At 39.1% G+C, this 25,559-nt stretch overlaps 1 protein-coding gene across 2 annotated transcripts in view; it reads left to right on the top strand.

Annotated features, from left to right (window-relative positions):
- LOC105698919 (bicaudal D-related protein homolog) overlaps positions 1-24,975 on the top strand; it is a 70,607-nt gene extending 45,632 nt beyond the window's left edge. Inside the window, exons 2-5 of one of the 2 annotated variants that reach the window (XM_012423565.1) lie at positions 12,235-12,567; positions 15,941-16,110; positions 17,960-18,236; positions 22,312-24,975. In XM_012423565.1, coding sequence (XP_012278988.1) covers positions 12,235-12,567; positions 15,941-16,110; positions 17,960-18,236; positions 22,312-22,932 — 1,401 coding nt within the window. In that variant the 3' untranslated portion in view covers positions 22,933-24,975. Of the gene's footprint in view, positions 1-12,234; positions 12,568-15,934; positions 16,111-17,959; positions 18,237-22,311 lie in introns of both variants that reach the window. The other variant, XM_012423564.1, reaches the window with a different exon arrangement.
- The last annotated feature ends 584 nt before the right edge of the window (positions 24,976-25,559 follow it).

Here is a 25,559-nt window from a genome sequence, read left to right as displayed (position 1 = left end):
GATTGGTTTGATGCCACGTTCGTTACCTCGAATGATTTTGTTCGCAACCAAAAGTCCGGGTACACATCTGAACACGAACGCGTACGAGGCAAGGGGAGGAAGAACAAATGCCTCGTACTCGGATGTGTACACGGCAGATTATCTAAAATCACGAATTCAGGGGATTTCTTGAGTTCTACTTTGATCTCTTCATAACCATTTTATTCAAATGACATATGGAGAATGCCACACTGCATAATTTGCAATATAGAAGACAACGGATGACAGCAGAAATTTAAATATCGATAACATGGCACGCAGTTCCAGATAATTTATTAGTTAGATGGTATATCAGAATTCTGTTTTGACGATTTCGAATAAATATCTCAGCGCCTTTCACGTCACATTTGAGGTGAACATTTCAAAACCATTTTAACATTCACTTAGTTCACATTCATCATTTTCATTTTTTAATCCATTCAAAGTAAATGACGTGCCATGTGCGTCATAGACAAAGCATGAATATGTACAGAGTGATGTTTTGACTTCTTATCGGTAATCGGTCCAATATTAGTTGAGTCAGACGTTAAGAAGATATTTCAAAATTACGACGACTGCACGTTTTTAGCAGTATAGACCAGTAGTACAATTTACTCGAAATTCATAAATTACAGAAATCTATATTCCAAATTTTAAACAATCATTATGAATGGCTTGAACACATTGAGGGGAAATGAAGTAAAAATAGTGAAGAACGTACCCAGGCAACCCATCAAATAGAATATACGTAAATTAATCGTCTAAATTAGGGCCATAGGTATAGCAAATGTATATCGTCTATTATCCACCTAAAAAAATATCTAAAGGATATATGAATGTCTATTGTAGATGAAAATTATGTATCCACTATTGATCTACAAATATCTACTTATTTCTTGACGCATCCAAAATATATAATAGCTATAGTAGATATCTACCAAAGGTTAATCAACATCGTTGAAAATACGTTTACAAGAATAAAAAGACACCTCGTGTAACCTAACATGTTTCATACATACTTAATGTTTATATCTAAATTCCAAATTGATAAAACCGTTAATTTTGTCCATACTTTGATTTTTTATTTCCTTCCTCTTTAGCTGGTGACCATACATCATGATTATTTATCACTGTGTAATGTATTACCAGGCACCGTATGAAGTATAATATACTTATAGTGGGCGTACAAATTAGGACACAAGTATAGAAAATTTACATTATCTATGCTATGCATAATAAAAATATCCCGTGAATATATATGTAAATCTTTTTCACGTCTATATTTTCAGTACATATAACACAGAAGTCTAGATAAAATGTATAAAAATCTAAACTATTCGAAAACGTTAAATTGATCATTTATATTCAGCTTTCACAAACTTATACAAATGTAGTTATGCCGTAAAGAATTGCGCACATATAAATAAAATATCTTTAAATAATATTCATAAAATTCATGCACTTTTAGCAAATAAGGTGGTACTAAAATTATGAATTTAGTATCTTAAAACTGAATACATCTATGCACTTTTAAATAAGAAGATGATTTTATAACATACTGTTACAATTTTTTAAACGACTTGATTTTGCAATCACTTATGAGTTGTTCTTTAAGAATAAGTTTACAACAAGATGCAATAAGTATCTTTAGCACCGAACAAGAAATACCGGAGCGGTATTCATACGTTCGAAAAATATGCATTCATACGTAGGCTATGGTAGCATTGTGGTTAGCGTTCCTGCTTCCTGCCCGTAAGTTCCGGGTACAATTCCCGACAATTGCAAACAATTTTGTCTGTGCCACAAACAGTAGGATTTGTCTGCATAGCTATACTGAACAAGTTCTCAAACAGACTCTGTTCAAAAAGTGTGTTATGAATTTAATTTTTTTTCCAATACGTATGAATATTTATGGACCATCAGTTGTGCGTGCGCGCGCGCGTGTTTGTGTGTGTGTTACGTACCATGTCCGGACATCTAGCCTCTCAGTGTATCTACAATAGAGTTCATATATACCTTACATACGTTCAATAAACATTTATATAAGATTAATTTACGGATATTTCACGTTCCGCGGTGCCTGGGTAATACCGAATGTGACAGTTATTAAAAAAACGTTGTCCTTTTGTTTTGAGTAAACAGATTCGATATTTTATGGTTTGCGTTAGAAGAAAAGAAGTCAATGAAAATGAAAAGGCACGTTTAATGCTAATTCAGATAGCGATTTAGTTCATGAATTTTGCCTCACTCTGTATTTATTATCGCATGTTCGTGAAAGTAATACTTAATTCAGTGAATTTTACATTGGTTAGTCGAGGTATAGATTGCGTCACTTTTAATAACTTAGAATCGCTTGATCGCGGCTTAGAACACTTACAAGTTGAACCGCTTACGTAAGCTTTTCCTTCTTTAATCCTCCCTGTCAATTTTGTAATTGACCGTACCACTCATCGTTACCTCTTTATTTGTATTGTCAGAGATAAATTTCGAACCTTTTCACTTTGTTCTAATAACCTCGGCACGCTTCTTCGTGTTAATGCCTACACGTTTCCTTCCGATGATTCTAATGTATTGCCTTGCATCCATTTTAATTTGCTTCGTTCTAATAATTTTCAAACACACTATGCACTTTACGGCAATGCATCCCAATGCTTATCGCTTCGATCATCTTTGCGTCAGAATAGTGTTCTATCCTGTTAAATCAACAAATCGTAGCTGCATTTTCTCTTATGAGATAATATTTATGTCCTAACTAGGTGTCTTTGAGGAAATATTCCCAATCAGAATTCCTTGGAGTTTATTTGGAACAATTTTGTTTACGGTATTCTAATGAAATAATTGAATCTGTGTTAAGCACCGGAAGATGTTGAAATAACTTTTTGATTTAGTACAAAGATTTGGATTAAGCTTCAATGATGCCAAGCCCTTATTCAGAGGTTCGCGAAATAAACTTCAGAAATGGTTAGTTGATCAATGCTGACTCAATGTCAATCATGTATCGAGTATACATCGTTGACTGAGTTATCTTGTAAACTTATGGTTTTCAATTTATTAGTATATTTATCGATGTCTTCAGATTCCAGCCCAAAGATTCGACATCATATATGAAGTAGCACCTAGTAGTAAAGTTTCCGATGGAAACGTGTTTAAGGTGAAGTGAAACCCCCTTCAAATCGGTCGATTCGAATACAACACTTTTTTTTAAAGGTATTAGACCAAACTGTCCGAAACTTTGACACATCACTCCTGATCATCCAAGAATTGTCCTGACACCTTCAAAATTTCGATTTTTAAGAAAAATGGCGTCGAGCTCTCATATTTCGATCAATATACAATTATCGAAGGCTCTGATATGAGTATCGAAAGGGTCAGGATAATTTTATGACAATTTAGAAGACTCTGGTAATCGATAACCTCGCATTTGAACGGGATAAAGGCAAAGAAAGTGTTGTATGCGCTGCTATGTAAAAAAGATAGTAATACGAGGTCTCGGAGTGAAAATTGAATTGACCTGCAAATCACAGATGGCGCAGGGGGTTCCTCTGCAGACAATTCCGGCTCCAGAAAGCACGAATCCAGAGGATTTCTGGAGTTTTACTTCAATTTCTTTATAACTATTGTACGAAAACGACAGGTGGAGTATGCCATTTGGTACAATACCCAATATAATTCGACCCAGCTGTTAATATAAAAGCGAACGTCGGCAACGTAGGCATTTAGAAAAATCTCCGTTATTGACGTCAATCAAGTTCCTCGACGTGTTTCACTTCACCTTAATCCTCCATTAATACGATCACAGTAGTATTTTCGTTCCCACACCCTCGCCGGCAGAAGTCTTACATCCATCACGGGTTTGCTATGTTTAATTTTTTCAATTATTATATTTTTAAAAAGTTTAACGCCAAAACTATATGTTGGATTCTTCAATTATCGCTTACCCGGGTACCGTATTATGTTTCTATGGAAATAGTAGAAGTACCACATTTATTAATATACGTTTTACGGTTAAGTAAATAAAATATTTTTTAAATTCTGCACAACCTATTTGCATAATTGAAATTCTATGCGCAGAGCGTAATCAGGAAGTCCCGTGGACAAACGAAATGGCACTCTGACTAATGGATGAGTACGTAAAGTTTATTTAATTATGGGATACTAAGCATCCCTTGTATTTATTCTATATAAACATGTTGGTGCATGGAATGTAGTGCCTATAAATTTGGGAATAAGTAAAAGAAAAACGTAAATCATGAATAGATGCACTCGCAGTGCTAACTATTGAGACTAAATTATATGACTAGCGTTGTCGATGACGTAAGGTGTAGTATCAGCGTGATCGTTTTAGCAGCCTACGCAATAACGTCATACATGTTAAGGTGAAGTGAAACATCCTTCAAATCAGTCGATTCGAATACAACACTTTTTTTTAAGGGTATTAGGCCAAACTGTCCAAAACTTTGATACATGACTCCTGATCAGCTAAGAATTGTCCTGACACATTCAAAATTTGGATCTTTCAAAACAATTTTTTAACTCAGTCCAGACCAGAACCAAAATGGCGTCGAGCTCTCATATTTTGATTAATATACAATTATCGAAGGCTCTGATATGAGAATCGAAAGGGTCAGGACAATTTTACGACAATTTAGAACACTCTGGAAATCACAGATGGCGCAGGGGGTCCCTCCGCAGTCAATTAGGGCCCAGAAGGCACGAATCCAGAGGATTTCTGGAGTTTTACTTCGATTTCTTCATAATTATTGTACGAAAACGACAGGTGGAATATGCCATTTGGTACAATACACAATATAATTCGACACAGCTGTCAACATAAAAGCGAACGTCGGCAACGTAGACATTTAGAAAAATCTTCTTTATCGACGTCGATCAAGTTCCTCGACGTGTTTCACTTCACCTTAAGCTCAGTAGTTTTGTATTTTTAAGGTGAGGTGAAACTCATCGAGGAATTTGATCGACGTCAGCAAAAAAGATGATTCTAAATACCTACGTTACCAACGTTCATGTTTTTATTGACAGCTGGGTCAAATTATATTGGGTATTGTACTACATGGAATACTCCATATATCGTTTACGTATAATAATTATAAAGAAATCGAAATAAAACTTCAGAAATCCTCTGGATTCATAGTTTGTGATGATCTAATTGACTGCAGAGTGCCAACTAGTGCCATCTGTGATTTCAGTGCCATTTAAATTATCTCTCCGAGGTCTCGTGTTACCATTGTTTTAGGATAAAAGCACATAACACAATTTTTTGTCTTTACTCCGTCTAAATGCGAGTTTCTCGATTACTAGAGTGTTCCAAATTGTTGTACAATTGTCCTGACACTTTTGTTTCTCATGTCAGAGCCTTCAATGTTTGTATGTTGATCGACATATGTGAGCTCGACACCATTTTGGTTCTGATCTGGGGTAAATGAAACAATTTTTTGTCTAAAATCATGATTTTGAAAGTACTAGAATAATTCTTATGTGCTCATGAGTCATGTGTCAATGTTTCGGACAGTTCAGTCCAATGCCCTTAAAAAAGTATATTGTTCGAATTGACTGATTTTAGGGGGGTTCCACTTCACTTGAATAATTGATCGCGATGAGTAACCTTTCAGTGCTAAAACTGGACAAACCGCGTCTTATTGTTAGAGGAAATGTGATAAATTAAAGGAAAGACTAGACGTCTAAATGGGATATACTTTTTGAAAATTGTTTGTATAGAAACTGATTTTGAAGCAGTGTTTATAACATGATATAGTTTGAATAATAATACTACTTTAAAGTGTGCACTATGGTATAGAAAATTTACATAAAATTATATCTTGTAAGGTTTTCTTTTTATAACCTTTAAAAGTACATCCGTCATTTATTTGACACAAGTGCCAAATAAGAATGCTATATTGGACATATGCCTTCGTCTTGAAAATATAACATGATACATTATACCTATATATTACAAGTTTATTTTAATTCGAATTAAAAACAATTATGTAATTTCTACTTATTTTAGGTATTGATCTGTTAACATACGATTTCAACAATAACATCAGTATGTACAAGATTTAATAGAAGTAGGACAAATTCTAACAGACTATGGCGGTTGTGGATTTTTAATAGTAAAAATAGTAAAAGTTTTGTATACGAGTAGACATTTTTAAATCTGTTAATAAACCTTTAAAATATTCTCATTACAGCAAATAAATGCTTAAGAGAACACAATATGAAGCACATTGTAGGGAAAGATGTAGTTGTCACATATGACTGTTCATGATTATCTGTAAAATTCATAACTAGACTCATTAAATTCCGGTGTAAAGCAATTTTTATATTTGAAGGGAAATCATTCGGTTCTGACTCACCTGTAGAGAGTAGGTACAGGTCATCTCTGCGAATGGCATTTTTAATGTATGCAGGTGATTCATGTTGAAACACGGACATGAACTATTTCGTATTCTTTGCGACGATCGCTGAATGACGCGATCCTGAGAAGAGACCAGTTTCCGGATCCACTGTAAAAACAGTCACGTAATTTCGTAGAGATTGGTCAGCCTATAGTTTCCAGTACTATTTTTAAAGCTGTGGATAAAAATCGAGGAATACTTTTATGTATTTTGCTCACATCGATGTTTATCGTTTTAGCGAATAGCATTTCATTCATTTTTAATAAGTTAATTTAATAGTATTTAATAAGTTTTATTCCATTTCGAGTATATTTTTTCGTACAAGTCAGGTCCTATTTACCATAAGAATTATATTCATAAACATTACAATAAAAATAAACACCTTGTGGTCAAAACTGCACGAATTTATATGTTTCAAACAATCCGTAAGTATTAAAGGTAGCTTAATTATTGTACTGCTTAAATATAAATACTAATTTAGATACCGTTTTGACTGTCGAATCGATTCCTAATACCTTAATGTACAAGCCCGTATGAAGGAAATGTTGAGTAACATTGATTTAATATGATCCATTAAATTAGGTGCTTATATGAATACAAAAATATTCTGAAAAAATCACGATTTATATCAACCCGGCTAACGGCAATAAAATCACCGAGTCAGTAATTCTACAATTAGTGCCATTTTTAAAACGTGGATTTATTTTTCTTCGACGCATGCGTTTACGTCAGCGTATTTTTGTTTGTACAATATGGTTTCTTTAAATCAGTAGTTCTTAACCTTTTTGAAGTCGCAGAACGCGCTTCATTATAAGGAAAATTTGCAAAGCACCAACATCACTAAGATAACAATGTTCAGCACTTCGGCTTGTCAGGGTTGCATGTAAAATACCTACATGATATAATATAGTTGATGACCCTACCCATGTAACGCATAAAGTGGAATATACGTAAATTAATCGTCTAAATTAGGTCTATACGTATAGCAATAGTATATGGTCTATCATCCATCTAAAAAAGTATCTAAACCATATATATAAACATCTATCTCTACTGTAGATGAAAATTATATATCCACTATTGATCCACAAATATCTACTTATTTCTTGACGCATACAAAATATATAATAGCTATAGTAGACATCTACCGAAGGTTAATCAACATCGTTGAAAATACGCTTAGAAAAATAAAAAGACACCTCGTGTAACCTAACATTTTTCATACATACTTAATGTTTATATCTAAATTCCAACTTGATAAAACTGTTAATTTTGTCCATACTTTGATTTTTTATTTCCTTCCTCTTTGGCTGGTGACCATACATCATGATTTTTTACCACTGTGTAAATTATGATGTATTACCAGGCACCGTATAAAGTATAATATACTTATAGTGGGCGTACAAATTAGGACATAAGTATAGAAAACTTACATTATCTACGCTATGCATAATAAAAATATCCCGTGAATATGTATTGTTACGTCTCGGGTACGGAGTGTGTTACATCCGTAAGATTGATTAGCCTCGCTCCTTTCTGTCTCTCATTTACAATCGTGGAATTCACCTCGAAGGGACATTGAAGGGACCCTGTTAAACCCTATTGTCACGCAGGCTCAATAATCGATCCATTAATAGCGGGATTTCTTTCGTCGCACCTCAATAGTTTAACCGTCCAAAGTAGGGTCATGCCTTGTTCCCTCGTTTTATGGTTACGGATTGTAATACGAGCGACACTAGGCTCATTGTTAGTGATTACCTGCTGGGTTACTCCGAGATCGCCGGCGATGACTCATTAGCTGGATCGGCCTCCAAAATTTCCGATTTTACTTAGTTTCGGAGACCCCCTTCTCCGAGGCAATGGGCCAATCAGGGCACAGAGGAATTTCACTTGGCGAATCCCCCCTCCATTCCACTAGCGACCAATCAGATGCAAACATGTAAACCGATGCGACCTTAAAAGGAACTACGGAAAGTTGCGAACCACGAGACACCCTTGAATCTTTACGTACAGCTGAGGACACTCTACAACGCAAGCCTTTGTATCGTTTCAATTAAACTTATTATTGAACCCTTAGGCCAAATCTCTTTTCATTTCCTTATTCTCCGTACGAACCTCCGCGTGGCAGACACGAAGTCCTATTGAGCCGATCGTGTAGCCACTCAATCTGTTAAGTCGCGGTGGCACCAAGTGCCGTCCCTTACGAGCTCAGAATCTTTCCTTTAGTAGGCAGGTGGTACCGAGCACTCGAGGAAAACGCCGGCAAATTGTCCGGTTGGGATACCTCGGACCACTTGCGAATGGCGGCCCAAGTAACGGATTCCCCTTCCGGAAGTCTTCGTCAAACTTTTCGGAAATTCGACGAAGCGACTCGCGCACCGTGAGACACGTGACGGCAAGGCGCAGTTCCCCTTCCACCCTGCAGTGAGACAGTCCGCGGCCCGATCTCGCGTTTTCGAGTCTGTCCTCTCGGCGTGACGTCATTGCGACGTTGTCTCGAGACGATTCGCATCCTACCTCTCAGACTCGAAGACGGTCTTGCATTCGAGCACCTGCCCCTCGGCGTGACGTCATCGCGACGTTCCACGTGTGTTTGGTTGCATGGGCAGTTCCGGGCCTGACGAAGGAGAACAGGAACCGCGTATATCGGAGACGGTCTCGTACCCCCCCGTCTAAGTCCCCGCCATGACGTCGTCGCGACGTTCTTCAGGTGACTAGAGGTGCGGGGCGACCCAGCCTCTCGGTGCAACGTTCTTCCACACTTACATTCCGAGGGCGTGACGGCACGGCGCCGGTCCCCCTTTGTTAAAGGGTCACTGGAACACATTGCACAAAGTGTGAACGTGGAGCCCGCCCACACAAAACCTTTGATAGTTCAAAGATATAAAACGAACTTTTAGTTAAAAACCTTACGAGACGCAACGGACAGACACACAGAGACCCTTGATAACTTCAGGTCCACGACCGAACCATTCTCAGACGAGGCACATATTCAATCCCTGCATTCTCTTTCACACGGCTTTCGTTGGTGAAACATGCTTAGAGGCTGAGGCTCTGCGCCATTGAAAGCCCTAGCTAGTCTGAGATTGTCGAAAGGAAATCCAGGGTAAGCCAAAAAGGCAAATAAGACATTTCCTCGCGATCGACCGCGTGCGCGACACGGCGTGACCGACCAAGGGGAGGGACAGGTACGCAAGGCAAGTTGCAATATATATATTGCAAACGGGGGGAAAGGATCGGAGTCCACAGATGGAGCGTCACTCCGCGGGGGCCGCCGAAGGAAATTAGCCTCACGTCCACAAGGCCGCTTTTATTTCTATTAGGGCGCCAGGCGCGAGAAGCGCGCCGCGGCCTGCGAATCCCGGCACGGGCAAGGCCGACGCCACGGGACGGAGAACGGCCCCGATCAGTGGCTACTCAGCCCAGTGGAAGTCCTCGCGACTTTCCGCGGCACGGTAGAGGCGGGGGGTTCGAGGTCCTCCAGCAACGCGAAAGGTACCGGGAGGACGGACCGTAAAAAGAAAGGACACGACAACGAAATTCTTTGTGAGACGGCACGGTAGTTCTTTATTCGCGCTCTCGCGATCACAATTCGGAGACACTACACACGTTACGCAAGATATCGGACTTCTGGATACCGCCGGCACGCTACTCTAAGACGGGAACCTCGTGGTTCCACGAGACGGGCGGCAATGCCAGCCCTCCAGGACACAGCGCCTGCTCGGACTCCGCTCGGTCCACGGCCCGACAATTCCGGCTCCGGGAGCGATGATTCCTACTCAAAAGCCGCGGGATCACGCTCACGGGACACACACATATATCGCACGAGAACTCACCGATTTTTTTGGAACGATACTTCCGGCGCACGCGGCCGGTCGCCACGACGGACGGTGGATCGCGTGTCGAGGAGGATACAAGTCGCTATTAATTAAAACTTTGAGCGGAAAGGAATCTTTAACAAAACCCACTTTGGGTTTGCTCACCAAGTTAGTGGCAATTCAACTACGAGACGAGAGCAGGGCGTCAGCGACCTCGGGAGAAGAGCGGTCATCGGTAGTACCGGCGACAATCGGAGTATCCTGAACAATGAACTCCGAGGATCGGCAGGACCACCGAATTGCGGAAAACCCCTTCCACCGATTCCGCAACGAGCCGCCGAAAGTATCAGATGACGGCAATTAGCGGCGATGACGCTAGGTGTCAGGAAGAGTATCGCGACGCTGTTATAGAATGCTCGAATTATTCTCCTCGACTCGTACCGACGGCAGTAATGACCCGCAATATCAGACCATACACGATACTTACTAAATAACAACTCTTATACCAGCGAATTTTTACAACACATACTTACAATTAATGATCGCCCAAGATGGCCCCGAGTGTCGCCAACCGATACTGAAATTAAATAATGTCAAAATTCGGTACTCACCGCTACCGCCGCGCCCCTAATTGTGACGGCAGAATTTTGCCGTCTGTACAATTTGGCCACGACGTATATAAGAAGGTATATTCCTATATCTGATTCTAGAGTTATACGCAATTATATCTTGTCATACATAACTCCGTGAATAAATAGGTATTGCCCTGCCTGAGTAGATATAGCATTATATCTGATTACATATTTCATGATACAATATTTGATCATATATAAAAAATATACGTTCCATACCTGATCGGACACCATTATATCTTCATCATATGCAATTCCATATAACCATGTACGAAAAGGTACATGATTATATATATTACTTTTCTCGGGCAGTCCCTATTTCAACAGATGAAATCTGTACATTTCACATATTTTTCTGTAAGTTTAAAAGATTCTTCTTTTCCGTGTAGAAATACAATATATATCCAACGGTATTACGAAAACCCCATACATTATATATTTGGCATTTACGTACTGTAATCAATTGAAACGCGGTATATAGTTCCTTACCACATGTAGAAAACTTCTTTTCTCTTCTATCTCAACTAGTGTAACACTTTCGCCTCACACCTCGTTAAATGTTTTCTTTTCCTGGTCTATTTCCGGTATTAGCATTTCAAAATAGGTAATCACATACACCAGTTAAGTGATTCATCCATATCACCACATGTGATTTATTGCGATAACCAGACTATTTCTTTCTAAATATATTTTGCATGGTAATATGTTACTTTTTTCATATGTTACTTTCCATAAATGCCATCTGATAAGATACACAAAACTTACGGTAGGTCGGGTAACCAACAAAGTAATTATTACTGCTTAAGGAGCCTTGATACACATTCTAATGACGGTTGAATCGATCGTTGCGTCTCTTTTCCAGATTATACTAACTTCCTTGCAAATTTGTCTACGATATCGACGATAGTAATCGTCACCTTACAATATTGCCACATTTATTGCTACGAGGGGGTATTCACTCAGCAAATCATGTATTTTACTGCTCAAAGTCACGTAGAAATCAGTTAGAAATCGCATGCTGACATCACTGGAAATCGTTGAAAATCATCGAAGCATTGCCACAATTTTAAGACGGGCTGTTACTTCGGCGTTACCGATTTAGTCTGTATTAAGGCCCCTTAATCCTTGCAATAGATAAATGATACAGTATGTGCTTTCAATTTACATACGACTTTGACGCTCATATTTTATAATATATAAGAGCAAGGCATGTAAACAACTGTACGCGGAATCAAGAGTAATTTGTTCGATAACGAGTACCGTGTTGCACATTCAAAATGATAATAATAATATTTTTTTTTGTCGAGGAATTTCGGAGAATTTAATATGGACTGTAATATTTTTGTCTTACAGAGTTTGCACCAGGAAAGGCATCTCCTCCGCAGAAGATTGGAGGAAGCGAGAGAAGAGAGCGAAGCAAGAGCATTGGAGCTTCAGGCTGACGTCGAAGCTCTTCGAGCCCAACTTGAAGAACAAGCTGAGCGAGCCAGAAGAGCGGAAGGAGATCAGACAGCCTTGGTGGCCGAATTAACGGCTCAGAACACACGATTAGCCGATCAGCTGAGAGAAGCGGCCAAACAGGAAGAACAACTTCTTATGGAAGTTAAAGTCCTCAGAGAGAAGTGTGCCCTGAGAAACACTACTCTTCAGGACCATGTCAGTAGCTTGGAGGTCTTAAGAGACGAGGTGAGGAAACTTCCTGATTAGATTTACTCGCGCAGCATGAGAAGAAATTGCAATGAATATGGAACATTTCTGTGATCTTATTTGTCTATGTCAGTGATTTCCGTTCGGAGCTTCTTCATATGCAATCTCATTAGGACTTTTTCTTCGAATAATTCTTGTGGCTTAAGATAGGCTGCCTTCCGTTTGAGTCTAGATAAAGGTGATATTGCGGACGTTGAAAGAGAGTGTGCATCATCGGTTCAACAAATCACTATGATAGAGGCAATGGGGCAATAATGACTTGAGTAGCACGACTGCAAAAATATTACACTTAAATCATGCATCTCCTCGTAATCTGCAGATTTTATTTTATTTGGGCTTACTTTTGGTGTTGGTCTTGCTCATTCGGGTCATGTACATCCACGTCTTGGTCTTGCACACTCAAGAAGTCTTGGTCTTGGTCATGGTGTTTCACGGTCGAGTCTTGGTCTTAGTCTTGCAAAAAATGCAAGACCAAAGAAAGGAAAAAACCACCTTTATTTGAAACCATCTATCCCAGAGATGTCGAGAAAAATGACTTCTTAGTTTAACCAAGGCGAATTGCCCTATACATTCGTAACGACAAGTTGTACGAATATGTTTTGCACCTTCCACTTCTTAAGAGCCATACTTTTGTTAAACATTACTTAATTTCTTATATATTTGAATTTATTTAAACAACCCACTTACCTTCCTATTTCTTTCGTAGAGGAGGGGAAATCTCCATAGCTTTCAGTAGCGCATACTGCCGGGAAATGGTAGATTCCCTCCTTCACAATGAGCGAAAAAATCACATTTCGGAACAAAAGATATTCTTATGCTGATTTATTGGCTATTATCAAGAAAGATTGATTTGAAAGATTGATCGAATGAGATTAAGACAAATAATACACCAGTTTCTTAAACTCAGCTTCACCTCTCAGCTTAAGCTCAAGTTACACGGGAGGCATTGGTGGTGATCATTGAAGGGCTGATTTAGCCCTTTTAGCAATGGGCCACCTTACAAACCTCGTAATGCCTTTTCTATCCTCATTATTACAAACATTTTGCCGTTTGTTCTATTCAAATCGGTGGAGCCCAGGGTTGTATCGATCGGTTGAAAAGCCGTCGGGGGAAATTGAAGGGCTGATCCGTCGATGAGCGGCAACAACGTCGCCCAATTGTTGCTCACAACTTGGATCCTTGGATCAGGAGGTCCTCCTTCGTGATGCGCCTTGGACGAAGGTTGCTGGTCGAGAGGGCGAGCGCTGTCCTCCCGATACCACCGAAATCGTCGCACCAGAGAGACTACTCGGACAACCCGGTAGAGGCCTCACAGATCGGTTACATGCGATTGCGCGAATATTCAAAACATGAAAATACCGCTACAAAGTTAATGTTACTATAAAAAGTATCCGAGTCCTTTTTGAACTACGGAGTCTAGTTCAAAAATAATTAATTTAACTAGATTTTTCTCTCGGTGCACGTTGGCAGTTGTGTAATTAGGTGTAAAGGGAGTGTCAGATACCTGAGATTGGAATTTAATACGCCAACCTTGAATGCACACATTCATGAAACAATCACGAAATATCGAAACGTTGTGAATAAACCGAAAATATTATTAGGCATTAAGTGAGGCACAAACCAAATAATGCTTCTAAAAATCTGCAAAACGGTAATCCTATCAAGAGTCGATTACAGTGGTATTATGTACGCTTCGGCACGACAAAGTCGATTGAAAGCTTTCGATACAATTCACAACATAGGTATCAGGGCCGGGATTCTGTACGCCAATTCAACAGTTATCGATATCGTTAGCCCATTGAGATCACGCGGCTACCAACGTCGATGGCTATCGAATGTGGTGCATAGAATCCCGGCCCAGATTCTCAACAGCAGCGTTGCGAAGCAACCTGCGACACCGCTTATGCTGTGAAGCGCACATACCACCATTGACAATACAACGAGACCATCTACCTCTCAATTGCATTACGAAAGTATTGTGTATGCCGAGCCATATTATTTACAAAATTCTATTCGAAGACCAGGAATCCCAAAACAACTATTCTCAAAACACCAACACAGCACGATCCTCCTGCGGCGAGGCACACGAACTTAAAAAATCATATAATATTGGACAAGGCAAGATATTTATCTGCAAGGAAATGGAATTTCCATTGTGGGAAATCATGCAACCTAAAATAGAAAATCAGATCGCAAACAATGAAAAAGCAACAACAAACGCCACGGTGTGCACATCCTTATTTGAAGACATAAACGAAGGAGAATACAAGAACTACACGGCCATTTAAATTGATGACAACAAGACAAAGGCAGAAGTAGAAGGTGCCAATTGGCAAACCCGAGATCCTACACGTAGACCTTACAGAAATTCAGCAGTGTATACACTTCATAACTATATGAAATATGGAAAGCTCTGCGTTTTTGTGAAGACTGAACGGAAACAAAATTTCTGTTATGCACAGATTCTGAGAACTCAATACAGAATATAAAATCGAACAACGTCACAGATAACTAAGTACGAGCAATAATTGCAACACTTCATGTAATAAGACCACAGAAAAAAGGATATCGGGTCACATAGGCATTAAAGATAATGAGATGGTCGATTGAAAAACAAAGGTAGCAGCATCCAAAACAGGTCCGAGATCATACACCAGCTACCCCGGAAGGCATACGAGACTGCGCAAAGCAACGGATAATGTTAAAGTGGCAAAAAGATTGGGATGATATCGAATCGGCACTGAAAGAAATAAAACCAAAAACAGAGGAATGGACGTCACCACTACAATTGATTATAAATGGAAGATAATAAACGATAATGACGAGACTTACAAACTCGCATGCCGATTCTCGGACGAACTACCACCTCAATGCGATATATTGCGAACACAAATCACAGTTAAACACATGCTCCTACAATGTGCAAAACAGAAGGCAATAAGGTGCAGCCGCAACATGCAGCAATCTCTGGACAAACACTATCTAATAACAGTGACTGTATCAGAAAGCTGATAAGATATTGTCCGTTGACTAAGATAATAGGTCGGATATAAAAAAGAAGAAGTACGCAGAAAAGTGAAGTAATGATAGACACATGCGCTCCCACAGAAATATAGACAAATACTCGAAAAGGTAGATGGCTGCTATTAAACAAATAAAAATAAAAGTTCTTTTCTTCTAGTACTTTCAGTTAGGTTTGCTTAAAATCCTTCGTCTCTTTTGGGTCTATATCAGGCGGAGTAGAGATTCGATGAACGTTAAAAGGACACTATCCATTAGCTGTTTCTTCCTTCTAGACTTACAAGGCTAACGCGAGAAGGAATCGAATTTAAATATGTCGGATGAGTTGCAGGTGCAGTTGGTCTCTGCCCAGAGGACGGAGCTGGAGAGAAGATCCTTGGAGTTGCGCGAAGAGAGAGCCAGGGCCGTGGCCGCCCTGGAGGAGGCCGAGGAGAGGGCCGCGGCCTTGGAGCGATTGGGTCACGAAGCGGAACACCGAGCGAGAGTGGCCGAACACGAGAGGTGAGCCGATCGCTGACAAACTTGACCGACCCGTTTCGACGCAATGACCGACCATCGGGAATTGGACACCTTTGCCACCTCTTATCGCATATCCAAACTCTGCCCCCCCTCCCGTATATCGTCCATGTCATCGGAGTTGGGTCTCGATGCAGTGACGAACGTATCGATTTAATGACCATCGATATCGACTCTTACCTCCGGCTCACGGGTCTGAGTCATGCACAGAAGTGGATCCCGTAGAGCGCGAATCGACCGATCACGTCTCGGGAACCTGAAAGGGCCCTAAGAGACCGAGTATGAGAAAAACGATAGTTGATTCTGTTGCTTTTTCCACGCTATTCACGTTTTTAGTCGTCTCGTGTGGTGCGATAAAGTGGCTTCCGTTAAGCTTGTGTTGGTCACGCCGTTTACTGACTGGGTTTTGCTTGTTGCGGATGCACAACGTGCCTGATAACTATTACAAAACATTTAGTACCGTTATGCCGCGGGCGATGGTTGGATTCTCCTCAAAGATACTTTTCCCTTTTTGGTTTGGACTCAGTTTATTATAATAATGCATAATGTTCACGGAGGATGTCTAGCGCTCTGTTTCGAAGAGTTTGCGGATCTTACATAGGACTAACTAATTCGCTACGGAAAGGAATTAATCCTAAGTCTGATAAAGAGGCTTCTAGAAGGGATGAGAGCTCCTCGTTTTTGTGGCGCCTCGTCTTCTCTCGTGGTTACTGGACTCCGTTCCCGCGGATGTTGAGCTTCCTTCTCAAGGGGACTTCCTGAGCTATGCTACGCAATGCCGTTCTCGGAACCCACATGCATGTACATTTCGAAAATATGAAACTACATCTAAATGACGGCATTACAGTACTTTAACACATGCGTGTTGATATACAGCCGATGGTTCACCGACGATAAACATTTCGTTATTTGGGAAAACATTACTTTTTCGCCTTCTGAATTATTCTACGTATGCCGTATATACTTATCAGTGTATTTATAATATTGCGAACTTCTGTTTTTAACATTGATTCAGAAACCAAATCTTATTGGTGTTTCTAGACGAAACACTCAAACTGTGCCAATACGTCCTATGAGGAGAAACCGAAAATAATGTTCATAAACATAGATGAAAATAATGCTGCATTAACCCTTTTAATGCCGGCTTTAGTCGCTAGCCCTTCTAAAACGATGATATATCGTTGTCCGACACTAAAAGGGTTAAATAGTGTAACGTGGCGGATCGTGGAGCCTCCCCCACGTTCCAAAGCGATGCCCTTTCCAGACCGAGGACCTCTAAGGTGCGAGGGAGGTCAAGAAGCCACGGCGAGTCTTTAGCTATGAACTCTGTTTACAAGAAGCACAATTTTCGACCGTTGTCACTAAAGTCCGTTGCAGTGCACAACGATATCGTAGCTAGTTTCAGGTTACCAATTTGTACTTGTACTGATTTTAGATACAGATGTACCATTTGTACGCAAACTGAAAATTGTATTTTTTCCTAACTATTGACGGCATCGGCTCTGTGCGCCGTTTTATTTTTATTAAACTTTTTACTTTGGATCCGCAATCAGCGACCCCAGAAACTCCCCAATACAGAATTTCAGCTAAATTGAAAGTATTTCTCGAAAATATGTCTGTCATATTCGACCCGCCATTTCGTTTTTAAAATTGTTGACTTCGGATTCGTAATCAGCGACCCCAAAAACACCAGAGTAAGCGAGTTTCAACCCAACTGGAATAGGTTTTTTATTTTTGGCCAGTTTTTTGGGATTTGGCTCCACTGTGCGCCGCTTGTTTAAATCTGATACGATGCCGGATGCTATCGGTGTTACATCAGACATCGTAATTTCAGGGATGAGCTGGCTGCTGCTTTGGCGGCGATCGAGGCCGAGAGGAGAGGAAGATCGGGCTCGATAGCGAAGCCTCCCCGTTCTTTGCAAGCGGAAATGGAGTGCGAGGAGAGCGGAAGTTCCCTCGGGGAGCAGGAAGACCTTCGGGCGGAAGTGACAAGGGCGAGTAAGCGTCTAAGAGAGCTTTGCTCCCAGCTGCGAAGGGGCGAGGACGATTCCGGACTGCAGAGCGACTGCGACGAATCCATGCTCGTCATACTCAACGGGGCTGACAGTGAGGTAGGCATCAAACAAAGGACTCCTATGGCCTATTTTTTGTTCTAGAACTTCGATGTCCAGTAGCGCATATAATGTTACAAATATTTTCAATCAATGAGTTCTACACGTCAATGAACGTTAGTTTTCATGAAGTATTTGGTACAAAAAAGGGATAAGTGCCGAGAATTACTTACACTCTTCAAACGGTACTTATCCAGGTACATCATTGAAATGAATAATAGTTGCAGCATTGTAAGCAAATATATGTATCAGGTGTTAAAATTAACGTGGATTCAACAATAGAATAAATTTGTCAGATGGCTATTCGTGCCATAGCCCAGGCAATCCATGAAGTGGAATACACGTAAATTAATTGACTAAATTAGGTCTACAGGTATAGCAAATGTATATCGTCTATCATCCACCTTAAAAGAATATCTTATGTAAATATATGGATCTATTTAAGGTATATGGCTATAGTATATATATATATAATAAATATTTAAAGGATATGTATAAATATCTGTGCCTATTGTAGATGAAAATTATATATCCACTATCGATCTACTATCTACTTATTACACACAGGCGCGCGCGCGCGTGCGCCTGTGTGTGTGAATAACGTTTAATATCCGGCCATCTAATCTTTGAGTATATCTAAAATATTCTGCATAGATATCCATATATATCTCATATACAGTCAATAAACATTTATATACGGGTAATATACAGATATTTCATTTTGTGCGGTGCCTGAGCAGTGCCGTTGTCCGTTAGTTTGTTGTTTAGTGGGTAGATAACTAAATATCATGGAATTTGAAACACATTATGGATAGATGTAAGAAAACGCTAAAAGACATACCGCATATCTCGGGGTTGTTGATTTCAGAAATGTCATTAGTTTTTAACCCCCTCCCGGAATATGTATAGGCCTACTAATTTCAAAATGGTCCCTTACAAGGGGTCCCAGTTTTAAAATTTGACAAAATAGTGCGAATATTGAAACTCGGGGAGTTGTCGTAATGCAGGGTGACGGTCCGCAAGTTTGCCTTCCACGAGACATTAAGGTGATATAAACGTGCCACATGGGTTCCGAAATAGCTTCACAACCAAAAAGAGTATAAATGAATTGTATTTTATCGTGGTCGCTTAAATTTCTCGACGCCTTTCATATCACCTTAATCCCCCGCAACGCTCGATTGCGTTAGCTACTGCGCTGTGGTAGGGTGTTAATATTAGAACGTACGCCATTTTATAGGAGGCATTAATTTAATTCCAAATTTGCGCGATTTGCTCAAGAATCTTGTAATAATATCTATTCAGATATATTTACTTTTCATTCGTTTAACTACATTAATACATTTTTTATTTAAAGTAACTTTGTATTAGCACATTGGTTGACACATTTTAATCCTTTGCGATCTCATTTAATATCTAAAGCGACATTGTCATTCTCATTTTAGAAGTTCTGTATCATCTAAACGGTGACATAGGACTTTTCATTTTGAATCAAATTGGACTTGACAGTACGTAAAATACAACGGAATTTGACCACGAAGGGTTGATTGTCTAAAAATCGTCCATTATTTTGCGAGCATTCATTTTTCGGGAGCAAGAACGCCAAAACATGTTTCGATGTACGATCGATGTCAATTCTTATTTTCTAAATGCACTCGTAATGTTAGAAACGATAGAGTACCATCTACAGGGTGGTTTCAATTATACGTGTGGCACACAATGCAGGCAAGGATTGCAATAACTCTTTTGTGTGACCAAAATCTGACACTTCCGGGTGGGAGCGAGGAACTGTAGAAGAAAATTCACAATACATATGAAAGATGATTCTAATATCGAGAGGGTCGAGGATGGGTTTCATTGTGAATCGAGCTGAAAGCGTCGTGGGCGTCGAGTTAAAGTTCTCCTCTTCTCGCACAGGAATCGCGTTTCCTTTTTTGTCCGACGAAGGGTACCGTTCCTCGAATGTCACGATCGATCTCGGCTATTGTTTTTAATCATCCGTCGATGTCGTGGATCGATTACACCGTAGTACGTGATCGGGCGACAAAGGAAAACTCTACGTTAGCCTGTGCGCGGGAGTACACTGGGAGACATCAATGCCCTCCTATCCTGCACAGGCGATGCCATACCTGCAGAGGAGGCATTCATGTCCGCCATTGTACACTGTATTTACCGCTTTTCTACGGAATGTAATGTTAATGATTTAGATTATTCCAGTCGATCGTAGGATGAGCTTCTATTAATAGCTGTACCGACCTTATTGCGAATGGTATGAGACATTGATCTAGATACTTCAATGAATAACTGAACTGGAGTAGCAAATCAACTTCATATATATTCTCGTTTATTGTTCGATATGAAGTAAATAAGTATATTATTAGGACCAAGAAACCAAGCAATAATTGTGCTCGCCGATGTTATATTTAAAATAAAGAGCAGTCTTTTTTTATTTTGTTTACTGTCGAATATGGGGTGGGAATTAATTTATTTTGCTCCTATGTTATTATTATAACATACTTTACTACAACGAAGGATTTCTGTACCCTGTAATTAAAGCTACGTTCAATTCTGTAATATTGACAACATATCTGAACATTCTTCCAATGCTTCGTGTAGAGAAGTCACAGTTTTATGATTAATCTCGTAAAACAATAGTTTAGAAAAAGTACGTTGTTATAATTAATAAATGGGACGAGTTGTATTGAATGACGGGTTGCAAAATATTGGATTTTGAAGGTTTTACACGATGTGGAATGAGAGTTTCTGGACTTTTTTAAACGGTTTCATCTTATTAATTTTAACCCCTGTAGAATTTCGTTCCTTCGTTTAAATTATTCGTGAAAAATGCATGCAATATATAGCTTTAAACATGTACTTTGTTTGTAATTAACACGGAAATGAACCAATATAATAAGCGTATAGTGTTCATTTATTTTTCCAAATCTTCGTTATAGATTATTAATATGATGAAAATTATTGGCTTTAAAAAACATCAAAGTGATCTGAAGTGCAGTGAAACTGTTGAAATTAAGTAGGGACATTGGATCCTTAAGGTGAAATGCCCCCCCCCCCTCAAATCAGTCGATTCTAATAAAACTATTTTTTTTTTTTTAAAGAGTATTGGATCAAACTATCCGAAACATTGACACATGACTCGTAACCACCTAAGAATTATCCTGACAGTTTCGGAATTTGGATTTTCGAAAACTTTTTCCATTTTGCATAGAACAGAACCAAAATGGTGTCAAGTTCTCGCGTTTCGATCAATATACAATTATTGAAGGCCCTGATATAAGAAACGAAAGTGTCAGGATAATTGTACAATAATTTAAAACAGTAGTAACCAAAAAATTCCCATTTGAATGAAATAAAGACAAGAAATGTCTTGTGCGCGTTTATACTGAAATGAGGGTAACACGAGATCTTGGAAGGAAAATTTTGTTGGCACTAAAATCACAGATGGCGCAGAGTGGCACTCTGTAGATAATTAGGACAACAAAAACCGTGAGTCCAGGGAATTTCTGGAGTTTTACTTCGATTTATTTACAATTATTGTACAGAAACGATACATGAAGCATGCCATTTATTACGATATCTAATATAAGTTCGGTAAAGTTCGGTCGGTAAAGTAGATAGTTAGAAGAATTTTTGACGAATGTCGATCAAATTTCTCGACGTGTTTCATTTGACCATAATGACAGTAGTTGGTGTAGTATCGTCGGAACACGGATAGTACACGTACTATTATCGGAACACACGGGTTAACGTAATAATCAATAATGTTGGGTATTTGCAATAACTTTTTTCTAACATTTCGTCACTGCTCTAATAAAAACCATTAACTGATGAAAGATGTACATTTTTTAATCTTCTAATCATTGAAGTGTCGATCTAATGTTAGAAAGTCCTGCCATTATGAATCTGTAGTAAAGACAACGTAAATATCCTGAACATTCTGAGGTCTCCATTTTTATGAACGGTTTCGTATTGAGCATAGTTGTCCATATTGATACAAATAAAAGTTTACATTCATTGAGATATACTTTGCCACTGATTTCTCTTTCTTCTTTCTTTTCAGATAAATTACCCTGGTGCCTTAACAGAGCTCGTAGAGGAAGTGTTCAGGCTAGCTCTCTCCGGAAGAGGTGCGCCTGGAGAGTTGGGTCTTGCCGTCGAACTTCACAGAGTACGGGAAGAGTTGGATCACACAAAGGATCAATTAAAGCAAACCCAGGAGGAGTTGAAGCGGAGAGGAGAAGCTCTCTTGGACACGACGAGCAAACTGAGCGTTTGCGAAGCCGAGCTGCGTGGCGTTAGAGAGGAGAGAGACCGAGCCAGAGGAGACATCGAGCACTCCGAACTCGCTAAGGACGAGGTTCTTGCTCAAGCTTACAAGGTTAGGGATCAAGCCGTAGCTAGGAAGAATCGAGCCGAAGTGGAACTTGCCAGAACGAGAATAGACGTCCTTCAGGCAAATAGCCAACTTATGGAAGCCATCCAGCAGAAGATCGAATTGAGTCAACAGTTGGAGCAATGGCAAATGGACATGCAAGCGCTGCTGGATGAACAAGTCCGGAGTAAACTGACACCTTCTAATATCACTTTAGCTGCCTTGAACACCGATGGGTCGGAAATTGTGGTACCAGCTAGGAAAAAGCGCAGTACAGGGTCCTCGAAGAAAATTTTCGGACTGTTTTGAAGAGGTCTACGATTCGAAGACTTATTGTTGTGAAAACATTGCGTGGTCAAATTAATCTTATTTTTCTTTGTTTTCATTTAACGTGCGACCTGAAAATAGTATCGGTTACGTCCGAAAACAGCTGCTGCTAGATAGTCGTTGTACCGCATAGGAAAAGAACGAGGGTGGGATCCTTAAAGAAGATTTGTACAATGTTTGAAGAAGATTCTGCTCTTCGAGTTTAAGATTTAAAACTTCTTTAAGGAACCTTCGAGCGGTGCATACGTTTATTGCTATTGAAGGATCGCCTTGGCAATAATACCTCGACATTCGGATAAAGAACCATGGTACTAATTAGACTAAAGCGAGGAACGGGGACCCGGAAGATCATTACTTTGTTTCAAAATGTTTTTAAGTTTTACAGGAAAACAGTTAATCGTCAGAGAAATGTTGCGCAATCCAATGGTTTATCCCTCTGTAAGAATTTAATTAGTTTTATGATGACAGAGAAGATATGAGAATCGGGCAGAGAGGAAGCTTTGGATTACAAATTGTGGCATGAATAAAAAATGTTATCCGAATTTAAATGTCTCGGAAAGAACTTCGTATTATTTTGAAAAGAATGTCCTCGAGTTTAAAGAGAACGTATTTTGCTTACTTTAAAGTCAATTAATAGATTTAATTACGTTATCATGAATTCCGCATGTCCAGGTCTACAGAAAAAATATGTATCGGATTTATAGTTTGAAAAATAACGTATGAACGCGATATTTAGAGTGATGCATCCGTTGACAAATTTTGGGATGAATTTAATGATAACAATTAAAACCAAGAAGTACATAATAATTACGGATATTATGTGATTTACGACTTTCATTCTTTTTTAGAGTGAAAATACTTCGAATTTGTCTGGTTGCAAGTCACATAAATTCGATATTATATATTAATTACTAAATCAGCTCTAAGACTAACAATTTGTTTTTTGTATAATTAAATTAAATTTCAGTTGACAAGTCGATGTGATCATGGAATCGAGAAACGCAAAAATATTAGATTTTACAAAAGTTAGATTGCTTTGAAGGTATTACGTTTTTTTGAAGTTGTATTTCCAAAGGTCCCCGTTAACAAACCAGCAAGGAATCAGATTGCCGTACCGAATATGATACGATGAAATTCTTATTTTAGAATAACCATGACCAAATCGTGCTGGAATTGGTTAACATATGTACTTAGTTTTCTTCGATGCAGTGGTTGTTAAGATTCATGTGACAGACCACGGCACAATGTAGATAGCACAAATATTTAGAAGAATTAATTTTAACTTTGTGCTCCTAAATAAACCTCTCCGTATTTAGTCTAGTGGCACATCAATACCCGTCTGTTTAATGTTCCAATATTTGCATCAGATTTCCGACGCACCTAAAAAATCTGGTAACAATGTTGCGACGTAATAGAGTGGGGGGATTGTGATCCAGTTAATGCATTTCTACAGAAACTGAGAATCGATTAACGAGTCCGTTCCTTGAAATAGTGCAAATGTGCACGTGTATACATACATTATGCAGAGACTATTTGGAATTCTCCTTTCCGTAGGATGTTTATAGCATCATCGTAATTGGCGCAACAAAAGTTGTTAAAACTTTCGCGACTTTTTGTAAATATAGAATCTTATAGAAGTGTGCGAAATGATTGAAATAACCTGCCTTATCATGTCAATAATGAAAAGAGAAATCAACTTTGATGGAAGTGGCTCTCCGTCCTTCTTTCCGTCCGTAGCTTATCGTCTGGAAGGACGAATAGCCGAATCATTATTTCTAGGAAGTCTTTCGCCCTTTTGCGAAGTTGTACAATAATTCTGGGGAATTTTTAGTTCGAACCATTTCCATTGTAAGTGCCCTTCGATTTCACTTTTTGTAAATGTGTAAGGCAAGAATCGATCGCGGTGAATCACTTAGTACTTATCGTGATTAGCGGCGCAAAGTGCGTTCATATTATACCATATGAAATTCCCAATTGAATTGTTGCAACCGATATTTATTTAATAAAACACATTGTACAAATGGATACTTGTGACTCGTATTATTTATTAAATTCCTGATAATCTTTGGTCTCAAGATTGATGTTTTCACGTTGACATGGATTTTTGTGATATAATCTTGAATTGAATACTTTTAATCCTTGTTTAAAATGGAGTTATGTATCAAACACTCGTCTTTAGGTAGATGGGTTTGTAGGAATATATGCTTCTATTTGATAACAAAAAAGGTTTAATTTTAGTAAGCACTTCGGGATGGTCTAAAATGAATTTCTTTTGGCTGCCTTTTAAAATTTTCTCAAACCTTCATTTCTATGAAAACACTAAAGTAACCACAGAATCCCTGATGGAGACTTCATGACTGACAATGAGGTACGTACGTAACGTACAAGAGAAATTCGATGCGTTTTGATATTCGAGATATATCTGAAACGTGATATACATTGGTAGATGCTTTGAAAAAGCCATTTTATTGAAACCAGTGATTCTTGTTTGCGACACAAAGTGACCTTAGGTTTTTTATCTGTGCGCTAGACCAACAACTGTTTTCTGGATATTTTAAAACGATACGGAAGTTCACAGCTTGGACACTAAAGTATTCAATTAAAATTAT

Source organism: Orussus abietinus, unplaced genomic scaffold (genome assembly GCF_000612105.2).
Source record: "Orussus abietinus isolate OABI.00-Male unplaced genomic scaffold, Oabi_2.0 scaffold98, whole genome shotgun sequence".
NCBI lineage: Eukaryota > Metazoa > Arthropoda > Insecta > Hymenoptera > Orussidae > Orussus > Orussus abietinus.
The sequence above is the reverse complement of the archived record's forward strand: the minus strand, read 5'-3'. Positions and strand labels throughout refer to the sequence as shown.